The sequence below is a fragment of the Acipenser ruthenus genome, chromosome 12 (genome assembly GCF_902713425.1).
Source record: "Acipenser ruthenus chromosome 12, fAciRut3.2 maternal haplotype, whole genome shotgun sequence".
Taxonomy (NCBI): domain Eukaryota; kingdom Metazoa; phylum Chordata; class Actinopteri; order Acipenseriformes; family Acipenseridae; genus Acipenser; species Acipenser ruthenus.
The window spans coordinates 39,322,831-39,340,237 of record NC_081200.1 but is presented as its reverse complement, the minus strand read 5'-3'; the positions used below and the strand labels follow the sequence as shown (position 1 = coordinate 39,340,237).

The 17,407-nt window shown below is 36.8% G+C and overlaps 1 protein-coding gene across 5 annotated transcripts in view; it reads left to right on the top strand.

The window, feature by feature from the left end:
• Window positions 1-1,814: 1,814 nt before the first annotated feature.
• LOC117416552 (leptin receptor-like) overlaps window positions 1,815-17,407 on the top strand; it is a 36,261-nt gene continuing 20,668 nt past the window's right edge. For 2 of the 5 annotated variants that reach the window (XM_034027703.3, XM_034027696.3), the window contains exons 1-4: window positions 1,815-2,018; window positions 2,335-2,381; window positions 16,857-16,903; window positions 17,081-17,136. In XM_034027703.3, the coding sequence (XP_033883594.3) occupies window positions 16,884-16,903; window positions 17,081-17,136 (76 nt within the window). In that variant the 5' untranslated portion in view covers window positions 1,815-2,018; window positions 2,335-2,381; window positions 16,857-16,883. The other 3 variants (XM_034027697.3, XM_034027700.3, XM_059035093.1) reach the window with 3 other exon arrangements.

Below are 17,407 nucleotides of genomic sequence, written 5' to 3'. Positions count from 1 at the left end.
CCTCTGTGTTCCTACGTTCATTTCAGTGAGTTAAAAAAATGTTCAGCATTGATAATTAGTATTTTTTTTCCATATAGCTAACTGTTGCTGTGAATTGTCAGAAGGTCATGTAGTGCTGTGGGCTTTTACCTCTGTTGGATATGCCTGTTTTATACAATACTATGCTGTTATACAGTATGACAGGTGGAACCAACAGAGTTAAAAGGACACAGCTTTACATGGCTTTCTAAAGTGAAGAGATCAGACCATAGGCATATCTAAAGTAGATGAACAGAAACTTGCAACAGCAAACAAGGTAAGGGAGTGAGGTGTTACAATCAATACATCCAGGTAATTAAATGGCATTGGAAGCTATTTCCTCTTTTTATTGCTGCATGTACTTGGAAATGCCTTTTTGAACCTGGCAATGATTTGGTGAAATTGCAACATGGACTTTCAGACAGTCTGCATTGTAGTACTGAATATATACTGGTACATTTCATGAAAGAAACACTGTGTTATGAAGCTTTTTTCCTCCAGCACCATAATTCTGTTCCTGCACCTGACGAAGCACCTATAATATAAACAGATTTCTCATCTGGCACATTGATAGCAAAGTGAAAACGTTGCCTGAAGCACTAAGTATGTCATTCTGTCTGTTTTTAAAACCATTTCTGCTCTAGTCAATCATCAAATAGACACCATTATAAGGTTTATGCAAGCTCTTTAGGAAATTATACGTAATTGCTTACTTGGCTGTTCTCTAATGGCCGGGAAGCCAAAGGACAGTTTGTTTTTGCACTGATTCACGCCCTGGCTTATCTCTTTTAGCACCTTTATATTTATCAGCTGCACAAAGACGGCATCATCTTACAAAACTATGTCTATAAAGTAAAAAATACGATCATGGGTAACCTATGTAAACCTCTGCAGAACCTGTTTATATACACAGTACAACCTTCTATAGTTATGGATGTTAAGGAAAGCAAACAGATTACGATTTCTATCCTTTTTTTCTTACAGTGTACAAGATTACTTTAGCCACTATGCAAAAGACATTGAATGTGTGCAGTGGTTGTGTAATGCACGCAAGCAAACAAACCATTTTCCGGGTCTTTCAAGGGTTTATTCATGCAGGTGCATTTACAATTTACCAAATGTTTAATTAATGGGGAAATACAATTTTTTTTTTTCATTTCAAAGAAAACATGCCCTTTTCTGATATATAAGCTTGCAAAAAACCTTCATAAGAAGATACAGTGTTTGCTGAATTGATTCTCTCCCGCTCTTGATCTTTTATTTCCTGCTTGAAAAACACAGAAAAAAGGAAACTATGTCATGTGTGCCTGATTGTGTCTCAATCTAACTCCTGCAATGAGAAACACACTATGATAGCTGTCATGGAGTTCTGACAGTGAAGGTAGGTTCTTGACAGTTCTCTGATGGCTTAGTTACAGTAGGTAAAACTTAAAAGTAAAGTTTCCTGTACATGCATCTATCAGTGTATGCGTTATGAAACTCCATGATGAGAGAAGCTGGGCAGCGTACAGGGGTCCATGTGCTCTGTATTGTTTTTTCTGAAGTAGTTTATACAGGAGTGTGAGAGTAGGGGATAGCATACTGTGCGCTACAAGCTGCACTCTCTACAGAAGTATTATGAAGTCCTGCTCAGCCTGACAGCTTACCTATAGATGTAAACACCACCGTAAACCAACACTGTGCCTTTCAAGCAATTCTAGCCTTTGATATGCAAATGTACAGTGTTTAGTAGTAATGCCTCTTGCTGGGAAGTTAATGTTAAAGCCACATAAGCACTGGGAAAGTCACCAATGTTCAGCTCGGAGTGCCTGGGTTGTGTGATGATTGGTACATATTCCTGGCTGCTCCTCAGAATAGCACCGTGTTGGCCTAGAGACAGCAGGCTGAGCAAGCAGAGTAACATGTGTGAGACTGGATCGAAAGATAGCAATAACAACTTAGTGCTGTCTCTGTGTGTGTTTCTGGGTACTGCATCATGTAAATGTCCTTATCAACAATCGGTGAGTATTCAGATGTTCTTTTGATTTTGCAAACAATCATACTAAAGTAATGGTTTGCTTTTAATGGGTTTTGCAAAGTGTTTTATACTTACCTTTTCAGTTTTCTTTGCTCAGAACGCCAGTGGTTTCTGGTTAAGTAGTAATGCACTCAAGCACTTAAAAAAGGAGAATGATTAATTGCACATTTTCAGTTTTGTAAAGCAATGCCTTTACCATGCTTTCCCATCTACCTGTCAAAGCACATACACGGCTATGTATCAATTTGAACCCTAGCTGTACTAGGTTAAGAAACGTTGTTTTCTTTTTCTTTATTCAGATCCCAGAAAAAACACCCCTGCTTTTTCTTTGTCACCAGGATTAACGGTGGGTTTCATGTTGGTATTTGTATAGTGTTGTCAAGTATTGTGGTTTGGTCATGAAAAGTGTTTTGAAACAGCTGAATCTCAACATGCATGCCTAACATAATCACGTCAATGACCCAATACAAATGTGTCTTTGATAAGATGTGTCTGTCAGGGACAGCTTCGTGTTCTTTGGTGTACCAACCATTCTAAATGCATTTTGTTGATAAATGTAACAGGCTTGGGTCCAGAAACCGTTTGATTTCAAGCCCTGGAAATCTGATAAGAGCTTGTCATAAGCAAGTTCTTAATGTACTGTACAGTATGTAACAGTATGAGCCAGCATTAATGCTGAACTTGTTTTTTGAAACCGTCGTGAATGCAAAGCCTGGCATGTTGCTTAGAATGTTTCACTGCACAGCGATAGCCAAAAGGTTTCCATCACCCAGAATGTTAGGATTGAGACATAATAAAAAAATTTAAAAAAACTATACGAACATAATTTAGATCTTTTATTTAACATCATGTAAGCAAAGAAACTACAAAGTGATATCACAAAAGTCTACTGGAAACCATAATACTAATACAGTATTTCATGTTAGATTTCGAAATGTCACATTTTAAGTTTTGTCAGTTTTTCATTTAGTATATGGAAAACTACAAAGCAGTATGTAATTCAATATGTTAACATAACATTATTCAGCAGGTTTCATTTCATTATATGAAATTAGTTAATTCTATAGGACGATGCAAAACCATAGCTGCATTACTTTTAAACTGATATTTTGCTACAATGTCCAGTATGCAGATTCCTGACGGGTCATGGAGTGTAAGCCTTCAGCAGTGCAGAAGCCCCGTTAGAATGTGTCAGCAGGTGCTTCACTGGTTTGAAGTTTCTTTTTGGCGATGGTTTGGGTATCGGCTGTCTGGAATGTATGTAATGTAGGACCTCTCTCAAGACTCTTTTTTGTTACTGATTGAATTACTAAATGTGTTTGCTGATTTTAACAAGACGCAAAAAACAATACATAAACAAATGCTGAAAGTCGCTGATTTTTACAAGACTTCACTGTACTGTAATACATTAATCCAGACCTTACAAATGTAATATACAAAATAGGTCCAAGATTTGTATTCTGAGAATGTGACATATTTGAACTGTTAAACCTGGAGAGGAATGGCCCCCCAGGATCGGTATTGGGCCCCCTGGTCTATATCATGGTGTTCTATTATTCTGTTTAAATAGCATATTGACTGAGAGGCTCCTGTATGTTGTTGAGACTCAGGTTTAGTACTGCATGTTCCCGTTGTCCTAGTGACAGGCAGTGTGGTATCCCTGTACACATGCCTTCTGACCTTTAGTCTAGTCTAGGAGATTCCACTGCCAAGAACATGCAACCCTTCTCTAGACCCTTGTTATTTATGTAATATAAAACCTTTTTTTTTTTTGGTCAAAATAATTTGTACACACACAAAGCATTGTTCATTAAAATGCTTTAAAATCATGTTGACCCTTTTTTCATTTTTGGCCAATAAAATGTCACTACTGTGGTATACTATATAGAGATCAAGGACCATTTTTAATGGGTATTGAAAATGTATAAGCAGCAGCTCCTGGGCTTCACAGAAGGACTGTCAGAAATAGATCAGTAACCTTCTGTATAGGTGCTATTTGATGGTGTTCTTGCTGTGAGAAATACCTGCAGTTCAACGGTACTGCTGATACAAGGCTCCTACTCATTGGCTCTCTACTCGCACAGCACACGTCTCTTCTGACTTTCTGCTTGACACCCAAAATTAGGATGAAGGGGACCGTGAAATATGATATTCAAACCTCTATACAGCGTCCCTTTAAATTCATTTTAGCAGATGCTTGAGCACAGACTAGACAATTCAAAATGGATGGTAGGCTGTTGCATTTCACATTTAAAACTATATCCCTCAGCGACTCCTGACTAGTTAAGGTAGCAGTTTCTAATGAAAAGGTTTGGCAGTCTGTAATTAAAATGACTGCTGGCTGTATAAAGCAGCAAGTCGAGTTTCTTGTTTCTCATTAGTTATTATTTTCAAAGTGAGTTTTATATATATTTGCTCTTCTGGTTTGTATAAACTTTCTGCCTTATGCAATATGGATAATCTTCAGATTTGTGTTTATTCTTTGTCAAATCAGCACTCATTTGTATAACAATTTACAAAACAGTTGCATCTTCATTTCTATAATAATGCAAATGCATAATAACAACTTTTACAACCCCAAACTTAGCGTTAATTTATTTATTTAGCAGTTCTTAAATTATTTTTTTTAAAAGTCATGCACTTTGATCCTGTTTAAAGTTGGACAAAGAAAATATCGAAATCTTTTCCAGACTTTGAAGACTCTGGGCAGTGTCCCATCTACAACCAAATAAATTCAAGATGTGATTCTGTCTGTGACACTGCTGTAATTAAATACTGTAGATCACATACCAGGACTTGTGAACTGTTTTACTTCATTAGTGCACAAGATTAAAGTTGCACTTGGTAATATTTATGTGACATGAACAACTTTACCATGCTGTAGATGGTCAGTCTAAAATATATTAGCAGTGCATCTGTTGAAAATAATTCTACCTGCATTTTTAGCACAAAAGACCTCACACCCCAGACACATTTTACTTAATGAGAAGCTAGTGATTCAGTTGTTACACAAGACCAAGTTTTGCAGAAATCTTATTCTGAGAAATACATGTTAAATGTCAAGTATTTTAATACAGGTAATAATTGTTATTAATTTCCTGCTTGTGGTTTAAGTGACGTACTTAACGCAGCTTGTTTGAAAAGTGATTTTTAGTTGACATTATTCATTCTGTTCTGTACCCATTGCATGACGAATGTTTTCACATTAAATTTTGTTTAAACGCATATTTTAATAATTGTTATTTAAATGGCCTAAGTAGGATTAGAGTACATGATGGGGTTTCTTTCTAAAAGGCTAGCATTTAAACAGAATGGTTAGTTTTATTCACTGTTCAGTACGTTGCACTCTTTATATGTGTATTTATGGGCTGTTTGCTTTCTTTAAGTGCTCACACTATAGAATGTAGGCCCAGCGGCCAGAAGGTGACGTCCATCTCTGCTGTTAACACATTAAAGGGCGAGTGTTAAATACATACTTCAGCTCAAGCTGCACACCTTTTTTTAAAAACAAGCATGTTGTCAGAGCATTTTACAAAGATTGTTACAAAACTAGAAATGCAGAACCTAAATGGTAACTGTACCTGAATGCATTGTCTTACTTTTTCATTTCCAGAAACCCCACAACTACACTGACAACCCTGTAAAGGATTCATTAACCCCTGATAGATGTTTAATGACATGTGCGTTACATGAATTAAACAAATTACACTGGAGAGCAGGTTTCTGTATATACTGTGATAACAACATTTACAAATGCTGAGTACACCAAAACAGTGTCTAAAGCTCAGACCTTGAATTCAACATGAACTGTTTGAAAGTGTAGCTACACAAGAATATGACATTTAAGATATCCCAGTGTCCTCAAAGAACAGAATACAATTAAATAAACAGGAAAGGAGACCATGAATTACTGTTTGGCACATGAGCCAGAGTATTCTTCAGGCACAATTTAAGACTGCTCATCAGCAGAGCAGCACCATTTAATTAATGGCTAATCCAACGGTGAGCAAGGTACGGATCCCAGCTCAGTCAATAGAAATGTAATAAACGTTAAACCCTTGGTACTTACACCAAGGTCAAGTGTCCATTACCAGCATCACAGTTCTGTGTAATTGTGTGGATTGAGCAGACACAATGAATTCAGCGCTGTACTTTCCCTCCCCCTCTTTTTTGATGGTTGTGTAATTCTTATTTTTTATGGATTTTCTGAAGGAGAGTGACAAAGCTTGGTATGCATTCTACGGAAGAGCCCTAGGGCCATGGGAGAAAAAAAAAAGCTATTTTTTGCAAGCATTTATTAATGACACCTAACATTTAACAGACAATTATTGTGTTGAATAGAGTCGTTTTTAGTATAAACTTTAAACAGGGCTGTTTTATTTTAGTTTAATTTAGTTAGCTGAATATTCCATAATTAAGACTTAGCTATAGCTGTACATGTACTGCTATGGTACAGATTGAAACTCATATAATACGTTGTATAAAAGATAAACTCGTAGTACTGTTGTGAAAGGAAATCACCGGAAAGCAAATCTTGCAAGTTGAGGTCTTTTTTGGGTAGACTAGATTAATGATTTTTTAAATCGATCAACACCTACAGGCATGATTAATAGATTAATCTGTAATCAATTAAAACCCCTAATATACAGTATATATACAGTATATATATATATATATATATATATATATATATATATATATATATATATATATATATATATATATAAATTCTGTTAACAACAGTTGACCATTAAAACTGATAACTAGCCCAGGCACATGTCAAGCAAGGATGGTCAGATTTATTTGGCAAATATCACACAGCTCTGTCTTTAATGTGACATTTTGTAATACGTGCTCTGCATTTTAAAGGAAATGTAATCATAGCAGAAAGCAATTAACAAAAAAATAATAAAATACAGATGTATTAATTCCTGATCAGAATGAAAGATAAATGCATTAAAAAAATTATTGTGGTGTACACTTTTCAAGATATTAATGTTTCTGGACAAATTGGTGTAGGAGTTTTTTTCCCCCTGTGTTCACTCTTTATTGAATTGTAATAAAAGCCTTGTTCCAAACTGTTTTTATACTGTAGCTACCTTGGCTGTTAGCAGTTGTGCTGTTGCTGTTCAGGGAAACTGTAGAAAATACAGCTAGCTTACATGAATCACTATCTGGCAGAATCTGTTTTCTTTTTTGTTTTGTAATTACAGTCATTACATTTGGATTTGAAAAGATATGTTCTTCAGTCTTTTTCTGTCTCCGTTGTTGTGCGGTGAGATTCTGACCCTTTTGTTCATTGTGCTTGGAAGCATGCCTGTGTCTGGGTAAAGCTAAAGGGCTCATAAATATTGTGACTTTGCTCGGAAAGCAAGCACTCACTTTGGGTTTTTTTTTTTTATTATTTCATGGCGTCAAGCCTTTTCTTTTTCCAGTAGGTTGTAAAAAAAATAAATAAAGTTTTGCCTAATTCCATTCACTATCATAGGCTTGTAATAAAACATAAGACTGCAAGAGCCGACTTTTCAATTTTCCAAGCCTGGGATCGCAGCCATTATAGCTAAAACGTATCCTCAAAGGACCTCAGCAACTGTCACCCATACATCAGGCTCACCATGGCAACAGAACAAGACACGGGCCTACCTTTCCTGCCGTTGGTATTTAGTTGAAGGAGTAATGGCTGCATGCTAAAATGAACACAAATACAAGATTCTCGCCCTGGTTTATCCTGGTCAGAGCGTGTAGCGGTAGTGGTTTTAACTAGACGTGCTGGTTCAAGAGTAAAAACAGGTTATTTAAAGTCCTTCAACTGTAGAAATTGAATCCAATTCCCTGCTCCTGCTGGTAACGAGCTCTGCTGCAGGGATCCTATTAATGGAATGGTTATTGGTAATAATACGATAATGAAGAAACAAGATAACAGAAAGGATTTATCACAGAAACTCTGGTGCAGGTTACATGACCAGACTGGCTGTGACACAGGGCTTCTGTAGACTTTGCTTTGACTGGGACTAAACTGCTGATTTTTTAAAGCTGGGTCCTTAGGTTATAAATTCACATGGCCCTGGGGTATGAGTTACTGATCTAAACAGCAGTGGTTCTAAATACTACCACTGTTTAGCTACCATATATTAAATATATGGTAGCTAAACAAATTAAATATTGTATATTTGAATACGATGTACCTCACAATCACCAGCCCCTTATCCGTAATGATTAGGGGCATTCACAACATTAAGACACCATGAAAAGATGTAATGCAGTATAAAAATAAGAAAGCCAAGGATTCGAGAGAGGTACATTTTGTTCCAAACTTGTTTCACACAGTAGTCATATCATTGGAATTTGATTATGAAAGGCTGGGGTAAGATGTAGCAGCAGGCTAATTCACTAGTCTCTCTTGCTTAAGCTTATTTTTGCAATACTGTATGTGTTCTCCCATGTATTGCATTGCCATTGTTTTGTAACAGTGCATCCTAAAATCAAGGCTACACCATAAAAAATAAACGAAACAATATTTCTGACACGCAATGTACAGATTAGCTATGCAAACAGTTCTTGTTGTTGGGACAAGCTGTAAAATCACACCAATTTTCCTTATTTTAAGATACATATTTATGAGTCTGACATGCCTTTCGTTCTTATTCGAAAGCTTAGTGACTGCTGTTAGGCAGAAGCAGACATTAAATCATGCACCACCATTGAATGAATATCACATTATTACCTTGTTTGCGATAATGTGTCTGTGAGAGTTAATTGAGTAAATGTTCTGTTGTCTGCAGGGAAGCCAGGTGTCAGCATTTAATTTTGATTTGTGAAATGAATGTGCTAAATCTCTCATCTGACCTTTTCATTGCTTTTTTGCAACACATGCAGGGCAATTCATTAGAGAAAAGGAAATTGGGTTACAAGCCACCTTTATTTTCTAGAAGGGTGACTGAGCTTAAATTTCAGAATTGAGTTTGACTGCTTTGTGAAGGGAATAAACAAGCTGTTTTCTGACAAAAAGAGAAATGCCATTCTGCCTGGCTTCACATCGTCCAGCAGATATAAAGCAATACAGTTCTGCCTTTTTAATTTATTTTAATGTTTATCTCAATGTACTGTGGTCATGCATTTCAGCGATTGCTTGGAATTCTAACAACAGATGTGTCTTGCATTGTCCCTGATAAGAATGGAATGTCTTTTTCACAAAGGGAAGCAGCCTTTATAATTTACATGTTGGTAGTGCGTTCCCATGATTCAGAGATGAGAACAGCAGCAAACCAGTGAGAACCAAGCAATGAATTCTCAGTACAGATTAGCATAGTTATGAGCCTCGCTAATCATCATTGACACAGCCTGTCAGCACATTCTGAGTTAAGGCAAAGAAGTCGGTGCGGTTATTTGTTGATGAGCAAATATTTCTTTAATAATTGATTGATATGACAAAGATAATTCTCCTGGGACAGTGACCTCTCTCTATGATGTTAGACAATCCTCCATCTCTTCAGAGATATCATTGTGTTGCTTATGTAATCTTTATTTTAAAATATATATTTAAAAACCTTAGCGGCTTAGCTAAGGGCACTATTATTACCAGCTGCTGGATTAATCAGATCTTGTTCCCTATCTTTATAAAAGTTTCCCATAGTAAAAGCATAGCAAAGTGTGATAAAGCACAGTGAAAGCATGGTAAAGCATAGGCAAGCATTGTAAAGCACAGGGAGGTATGGTAAAGCATATTAATAAACATGGCAAACCAGGGTAAATGCATAGTATAACTGTGCCAAAATAATGTGGTAAACTTATAAAGGTAGAGAAAAAGAAACAGATCACATTTGTATCTTCCCTTATTAAAGTCATTTCCATGCAGAAAAGGCTTAATCGAAAAACTAATTTTCATTGATGCAGTCCTCATACATGTCTGGGAATATGTACCACATATTCTGACCGAGAGCTTGGTGGATGATAGATGATATACCAGTGAGACCTTCAAAATAATAACAGCCTTCCCTTGTTGATAAAAGTGTGTTTGTTCTCCTTTGCACATTCCTGTTCCAGAGTCATTCACCTGCTGCTGCTTAATGAAGCTAGGGAGCGACCTGCCTCACAGAGGGGAAGGCCAGGTATTAAATTTACAAACAACAGCTGAAACAAAACCTTTCTTTAATATTCAATACTAACACACAAGAAAATGAATAGGGTTCAATGATGGGTTCAATATAATGGCTTTTCATCTTATTTTGCTTGTCTTATAAGAAAGATCATTTTGAATTGAAATAAAGGCTTGGTGTATGTTTTTTTTTTTTTTTAGCAAAAGCATGAATAAATTCAGCATGCAGAATAAAAGTCTGCGGTCACCTTTTTGGAGTCTACTTATTGGAAACCCATTTCAATACCTGATAATACTTGTTTACAGGCAGTGTGTTATTATTACAAGATAAGGATTCAATTTCCTGAATTTATTGCCACACATAATCAGAGAAAAGCATCACGCTGTGCCGACCATCGCCTGCAGCTTAGAATCACACGCTGAGAGTAGATAGACTGATTCAGCTGGCAGTGGCAATTCCTAGGAGGTACTTTAAGTCATATACTGAACTCAGAGTGCCTCTTATATTCATTGACTTCCACTATCAAGCAACACATTGAGTTCAAAACCTTACTTTTTATTTTTTTTATCTATTTTTATGTAGGTGCTGATCTCATCTCTTGTGTCTCAAGGATATGCAATTCAAAATCTCTTTAGTGTATGTGTAAAACATGGATGGTCTTATTTTAATGATTTAAACAAAAGACGTTTTTAATATCCACCAGTGTTTAGACCGACTGACTAGACCCCAATATTTATATTTTCTTTTTCTGTTAACGATAGAGTGAAACATAAAGAAACCTTCAACCCGTACAGAACCTCACTGGATCTTTATGCATATCTTCATGTATATAGTCCTTCAACAAACGACAAGCTTGCTGACGTAGCGCCTTACATTCAAAGACATTCCAAAGCACTTTACTGTCCTTTCCAAGAAAGGCAAAACACTGCGCAGCCCCCTATTTTGTGTAGATGAATCACAGAATATATTAGCTCTGATTCACACAAACAAGACCATAGAGATTCGGTGGGTTTACTGGCCTCCGTTTAAGCATCTATGCATCTTCAAAAAACATTTTAAACAATTCCTCCCCCTCAGGAATAAGCATATCTAAACTTGTACTGATGTTTTAACTTCTTCAATTGCGTGTGAGTTTTGTACTAGGAAGACAAATGAGGTGGCAGAGGAAATTGAAAAGGCATTGATTTTCTTCCTGCATTGGGTGATATAATACTATAATAAAGGGTCAACATGTGCAATGCTATGGAGACAATACCAGCTGGCATGTTTATTAGGAGCCCTTGTTGGCAGTGTATGACTGTTGCACTGGATATCTGAGAGCACTTGTGAAACTGCTTGATTTTAGTAGAGCACGGTTCAGCTTTTGAGCAATCTGTTCCCATACATATCCCGTTCCTGTGGTTTTGCAAATTTTCATGCAACAAAGACTCGTCTTTAAAAAAAGCAAAAGGACCAAATTCTCAGTGCATGAGCAATAACTGAATGGGACTACAATGTCACTGATTGGATGCTTGCAGTCCCCAGACCCCCTTGTAAATAGATGCTGCATCTCTGAAGTATACCCTGTAGATCAAAAGTTATTTTAATATATCAATTCTGACAAAAATCATTTTTCTTTCATTACCATACAGAGTGAAGAATAGGGAAGATGAACATGGTTTGTTGCACAGTACTCTTCGCTTGACTTGCAGTATCAGATTCATTAAAGTTGCAGGATCGACACTTTAGCAAATTCTTGGTGGGGGGGAGGTGGGTTGTATTCATATATCAATAGCATGCTGGTTAACACATACAATTTGGTGGCACTGTAATAGTTTATTAATAAGGACCTGATATTTAGGCCTGCCTATGTTCACTACATACCCTGCCACTAATAGATAGGTAGCAATAGCACCAACTGCTTTAGACAAGTTGGATAGGATATATGATTAAACCAGTCAATGAGTTTAACATAATATGAAGTATTTGAAAACAGCTGGATATGAGCAAACAGCTCATCCTTTGTGAACAGTGCTTACGTTTTTATCAGCACACTTAAACATGATGTTATACACAAGGGGCAGCGTGATGATGTCATTGAGAGGACTGAGAAAATGAAGTGCGTAATGTGGCACATTGGACTGCATTGCAAATTTGCTATGTGAGATCATTTAGTTTCATTTGTTGACATCATCCATTTTGTAGGATAGGGAACTGAAGGACAGCTGGCAAGTGTGCAATTAACATTTTAAAACGAACAAAACGGCCAGGCTAGGGTGTCTTTCTGAGAATAGTGAGTACGCTTCTCAATCAGGTGAAAGGGGAGCAGTTTACTCTTTTTCTCCTGCAGTGACAGTTTGTGTTATCTGAGATACATCTCATATATAGACTGTTGGTGGTTCTGAACCTTGCTTTTGGTTTATACGAAGTCTGCATCCCCTTCTGTACTGTAGTTCTGCACCAAAAACAAGGCAAGGCTGGTTTTACATAAGCTACGACAATCTCTTACTACAGAGGTGAAAGCAACATGGGATCCTTATACTTGTTGCACAGGGAGTGATTCTACTGTACATGCATAGTGTAGCAGGATGAATGGGTTTCATCCAATTTGAAGTACATTTCCTACAGATTTTGTTTTCATGTTATGCTAAGAAGAGGTAATGTTTTTTTTTTTTTGGTTTTTTTTTAAGTCATGGTTGTTATTACCTTTTTAAATATCAGCTAAGGTATGGTAGAGCTGAACTGCAGTTTCAGATGTTTATCTAGATTACTAGCTACACTACTATAGGGTGCATGCTTTCATTCACCACACTCCTGCTGTCAGACCCTGGGCATTTTCCAAGCATAATCTATAAACCTGAACGAATGGTTCACGCGCACTTCACATAATGCACCCTTTCACTCTGTCAGACGGCGCTATGGCTCAGTGATGATTCTGAGCGTTATCAGGAGTGTCTAGTAGTTGTAGTCTCTGCAGCCGCGTGCGCAGCGTCGCAATATCAATCACTTTCACAGCGCCTTGCTGAAGCGACAACCTCTGCCGGCACTCAGGTAGGACGCATACTGTTCTTTTTTTAAAATCAAAACTGTGGGGAAATTTCCAGTTAACTTTAATAAAAATGAATGCACGTTAAAGTGTTTCTGGATTTAAAGCGGGTTTCCCCTCAGTTTTTTTTCTTTATATTGTGACAGGTCGCACAAGTACTGTTTTTGTCAATATTAAAGACACAGAGGTGACAAACTGTGAACACAACTACCGTACTGTATTTTTTTTTTTAATTGAGTTTTTATTTTAAAATGCAAGAAGTGGTAATAATAATAATAATAATAATAATAATAATAATAATAATAATAATAATAATAATAATAATAATAATAAAGTTAACGTCTGTTTGTACTGTACTGTTGGATTGTCAATGTATCGTCCAATTATTGTAAAATTAAATTAGCTTAAAAAAACAAAAAACAAAAAAACAAACAAACAAAAAAAAAACGGTTTTATTTATTTGGAAAAAAACGATATAAACAGTATAGGCTGTGTTCGTATTATATTTTTAATTTAAAAAAATTCTACCATGAGCGAAACACCATCTGTGTTTAAAAACTGTAAAATTTTAATTTGCACCGTTTAAATTAATTAAATTAACTCAGTAAAGTACTAAACGCTGAAATGAGATACTTACTGCAAATGTTTATTTAATATCTTCAATTATTAAACGGGGACGCAGAGATCAACCACCAACCGAGTTTATGAATAATTCTGGAGTAGCCTAGGTGATTTTGCTAAGTTGTACTAAACATTTTAAACAGGGCACGTCAGATACATGACACACGCCTGCTGTTTTGAGACATTTCAAATGTTATCGTCAGTGCTGCATTAATACTAAAAATAAACTCATTTTATAAACGATTTAATGCAAGATGTAATTTTGTCGATGTAAACAAGCTGGAATTGCGAGAAGTGTAAACGATATAGAAAAACATTTTGATATTGTGATAAAATTATTTGTTTTATCCAGTTGGTTGTCCCAAAGATACCGCGTTTTTTAAACTGACAGTACAGTGATTGTATTACAGTATAAACAACATCCATGCTGCCTGATCTTGTGTCAGTAAATAATGATTTAAAATAAGTTTGTATAAACAACTGACCCTGGGGACAATTCAGTAACAATTCAGTGTCGGACCTCAATACTGGCACTGAGATTCGAATTCGAATGTGTGTTCCAGGGTTATTAAAATCAAACAGGTAACAGTGCATGTGAGTCTGCATTTCTGTCAGTAAAACAATGTGTATAACACCAGAGGCAGTCCAGTTTAGTGATAGGTTGGGGGTATTTAGTTCAGCCACCTTAGATATCCATTGATTAACCCTCCTGGGTCTTATGGGATAAGACTCGTCTGATGCTTTGAGGTCTTCCTGTCTGTGTTGGGGCTGCCGGCTCTCTATATTAACACTTACAGGAGACCAACCCTCTACACCATGGCCGGATTAACCGATAAGCAAATTATGATAAAGCGTAGGGCCCCCAGCAGAATTGGGGCCCACGCGAGGTTGACGTTTTTGACATTTTACAAAAACTGCATGTGGGCGGCCGGGCCCACACACAAAGGAAGAGAGGTGCACAGAAGCTTGCTTTCGGTTCATTTGTTTAATTATGATGGCTAGGTATTCCTTCTCGATTACAGTATACCTGGTCCGAGTCTCTCACACAAGCAGCTTCTAAAGTACCATACCAAATGCTCCACACACACTACCTCCTGGGAAATATCTGTCACTAGTTCTACGTCAGAGGTGTCAGTCTGCAGGTTAAAATGTATGAATCATGCTCAATTTACACATTTCAGTGTTAGCGCCAATTTAAAAAACTGTCCTGTCTCAAATGTGCACAGTATGTCTGTTTACATTTTAGAAACTTTCCTTTTTAATTAGGGAAAAGGCAGGTAAAGGTAAAAGTGTTTAATTCGGGATGCTGCCCTTCTGCAGCCAGCAAGAAGGGTTTAAATCCATAGCGTTTCTCTCCCTTTACATACTGCACGGAAATCACGGAATTAGCCCAATACCACGATTTCTTTCAATATTCTTTAGAAATAAGAATACATTATTTCATAATTATTTGTATTTCATACAAAAAAAAAATCACATTAACTAAACTGTACAGATCTGCTGTGTGTCTGCGTGTAATATTCGCCATGCACATAGTGCTGAGACATGAATACTTACCTAAAGTTGTCGAGTATCACAAGCAGGAGATTATGGAATTGGTAAAACAGTCTGGTTGCTTGTCAGTGGTCACACTGATGAGTCGACTGATGCACAAGATCAGTATGTGTTACACATTGCATTTGTTTTGCAAGGTCTAAATGGTGAACATGCATCTGACGTAGAACTGAAAGCTTTCCTTGCAGATACACTTTACATACAGGCTGTTAATTACAACACCGTTTCACAAGCTATTGTGCATAGGGCCCCCAAAATATGGGTTAGCGTAGGGCCCCCTTGTCCTTTAATCTGGCCCGGCTCTACACTGACCAGCACCTTCCTCTGTTGGGGCCAACGTCTCTCTATTCAAACCATTTTACTCAGTCACCTTGGTGGGTGCATAGAGGGAGTGCACACCGCATTACAGTTGCATTCAATGGAAAGCTATTCAAACGCCCCTTGTTTTCATAAGCAAAGAACATCAATGTATTTTTGAAGGATAGGAGAGTAAGGCTAGGCACGTATGACTAACGATTTCCCATCGGCCCAGATGCTGATAATTGTTTAAATGCAGAGAACCTTGAAAGAAAACATGATCCATTTTTATGCATGTGTTGTAGAATCTGTCAAGGGGGAAAGGGTTTTCATTATTTCTTTAACACGGATCATTAATTTTCAATGAAATAAAATGTTAGGCTTTCCCTGCCCGTCACAAGTATTCAGAGGCAACCCATATATCATATGACAGAACTGAGGATTTGTAGGAACTTCAATGCCCCCCTGGCTATCAGGACATGAGGTGTAGGTGATGGAGACACACCCGTGAATGTGCTCAGTCTTCTCAGCTGCAGGCAGTGGAGCCCACATCTCCTCATGAACAGCTATTATTTTTTCTGAATAGAACATAATGCACTTGTACACACACTTTAAAAATTATTTTTGAAATATTTGGTAAATTGCACTCTAATAAAAAATTGGAAAAGCATAGCTATTTTCCCCTTCTTTATAATGTTGTTATGTTAATTTTCATCTTTGATATGACTTTGTATTAAATGATTGACTAATATATATATATACACAACTAGAATTGTATAGTATAACAGTATGCAGTTGGAATAAAGAACATATTGTACAGGTTTCATTCATTCATTCATTCATTCATTCATTTATTTATTATTATAACAGCCACATTTACATAAGTGTTTTCAGACAGAATAAAAAGTAGCCGTCTTGCTCCAATTCCATTTAAACCGTTAATTTACATTTTTTTATTATTAATTAATTAGGTACTTTTATTTCTGACCACAGAATGCACTATTTAGCATAAGAGGGTGTATGAAAGACCAGACCAGTTATCACCCCCGTTACATTTAAGGTGCACAGTCCTTGGTGAGGAAGCGTACGCCAGATTGTTCCAGTTATCAGTGATATATCTGTATCTTCAAGTCCTACTGGGGAATCTAGAAACCACATGTAATTGAATGACTGGTTACAGTTTGAAAACTGGACAGTGTGATGCTAGTTTTACCATCTTGTTTTGCAGCCTATCAATCATACATGTGAAGAATGAATGCCTACAAGTAGAATAATGTGAGTAACAAGCATTTTTTGTTATTTTTTTATGCAAAATATAACTTAAATATGGAAAGCACCACTGGAAGAGGGTGACGGCTTTGAACGATCATCATTTAATTGTAATGGAAAGTATACTGAAACTCTGAACACTGCTGTATGTATATTTTTGATAATACATTTTTTCCTGTCCAGGGGTTCTTTCGAAAAGGTTTTTTGGCTCCTATGCTTGGCTGCAGCTCTTCAAGCAGGTAAGTGTTTACATGTAAAATTAATTTCAGATTATACACGTGCTTTACCACGGCGTGTGGTTTTTGCTGTTTTCAACATGTTTAACCAAGCGGATTTAAGGCATACTGTACAGTAGACTCCAGCTAATCTCAGCCCCGGTAGTCCGGTCTGACCAATCCGAACCATGCTTCCGTAACACTGCAGCTGTAGAAACCAGACTTCAATATCATAATTCTGTGATAGGCATGTGCAGCATTTGCACGTTACACACTTCAAACAAGACGCCAACTA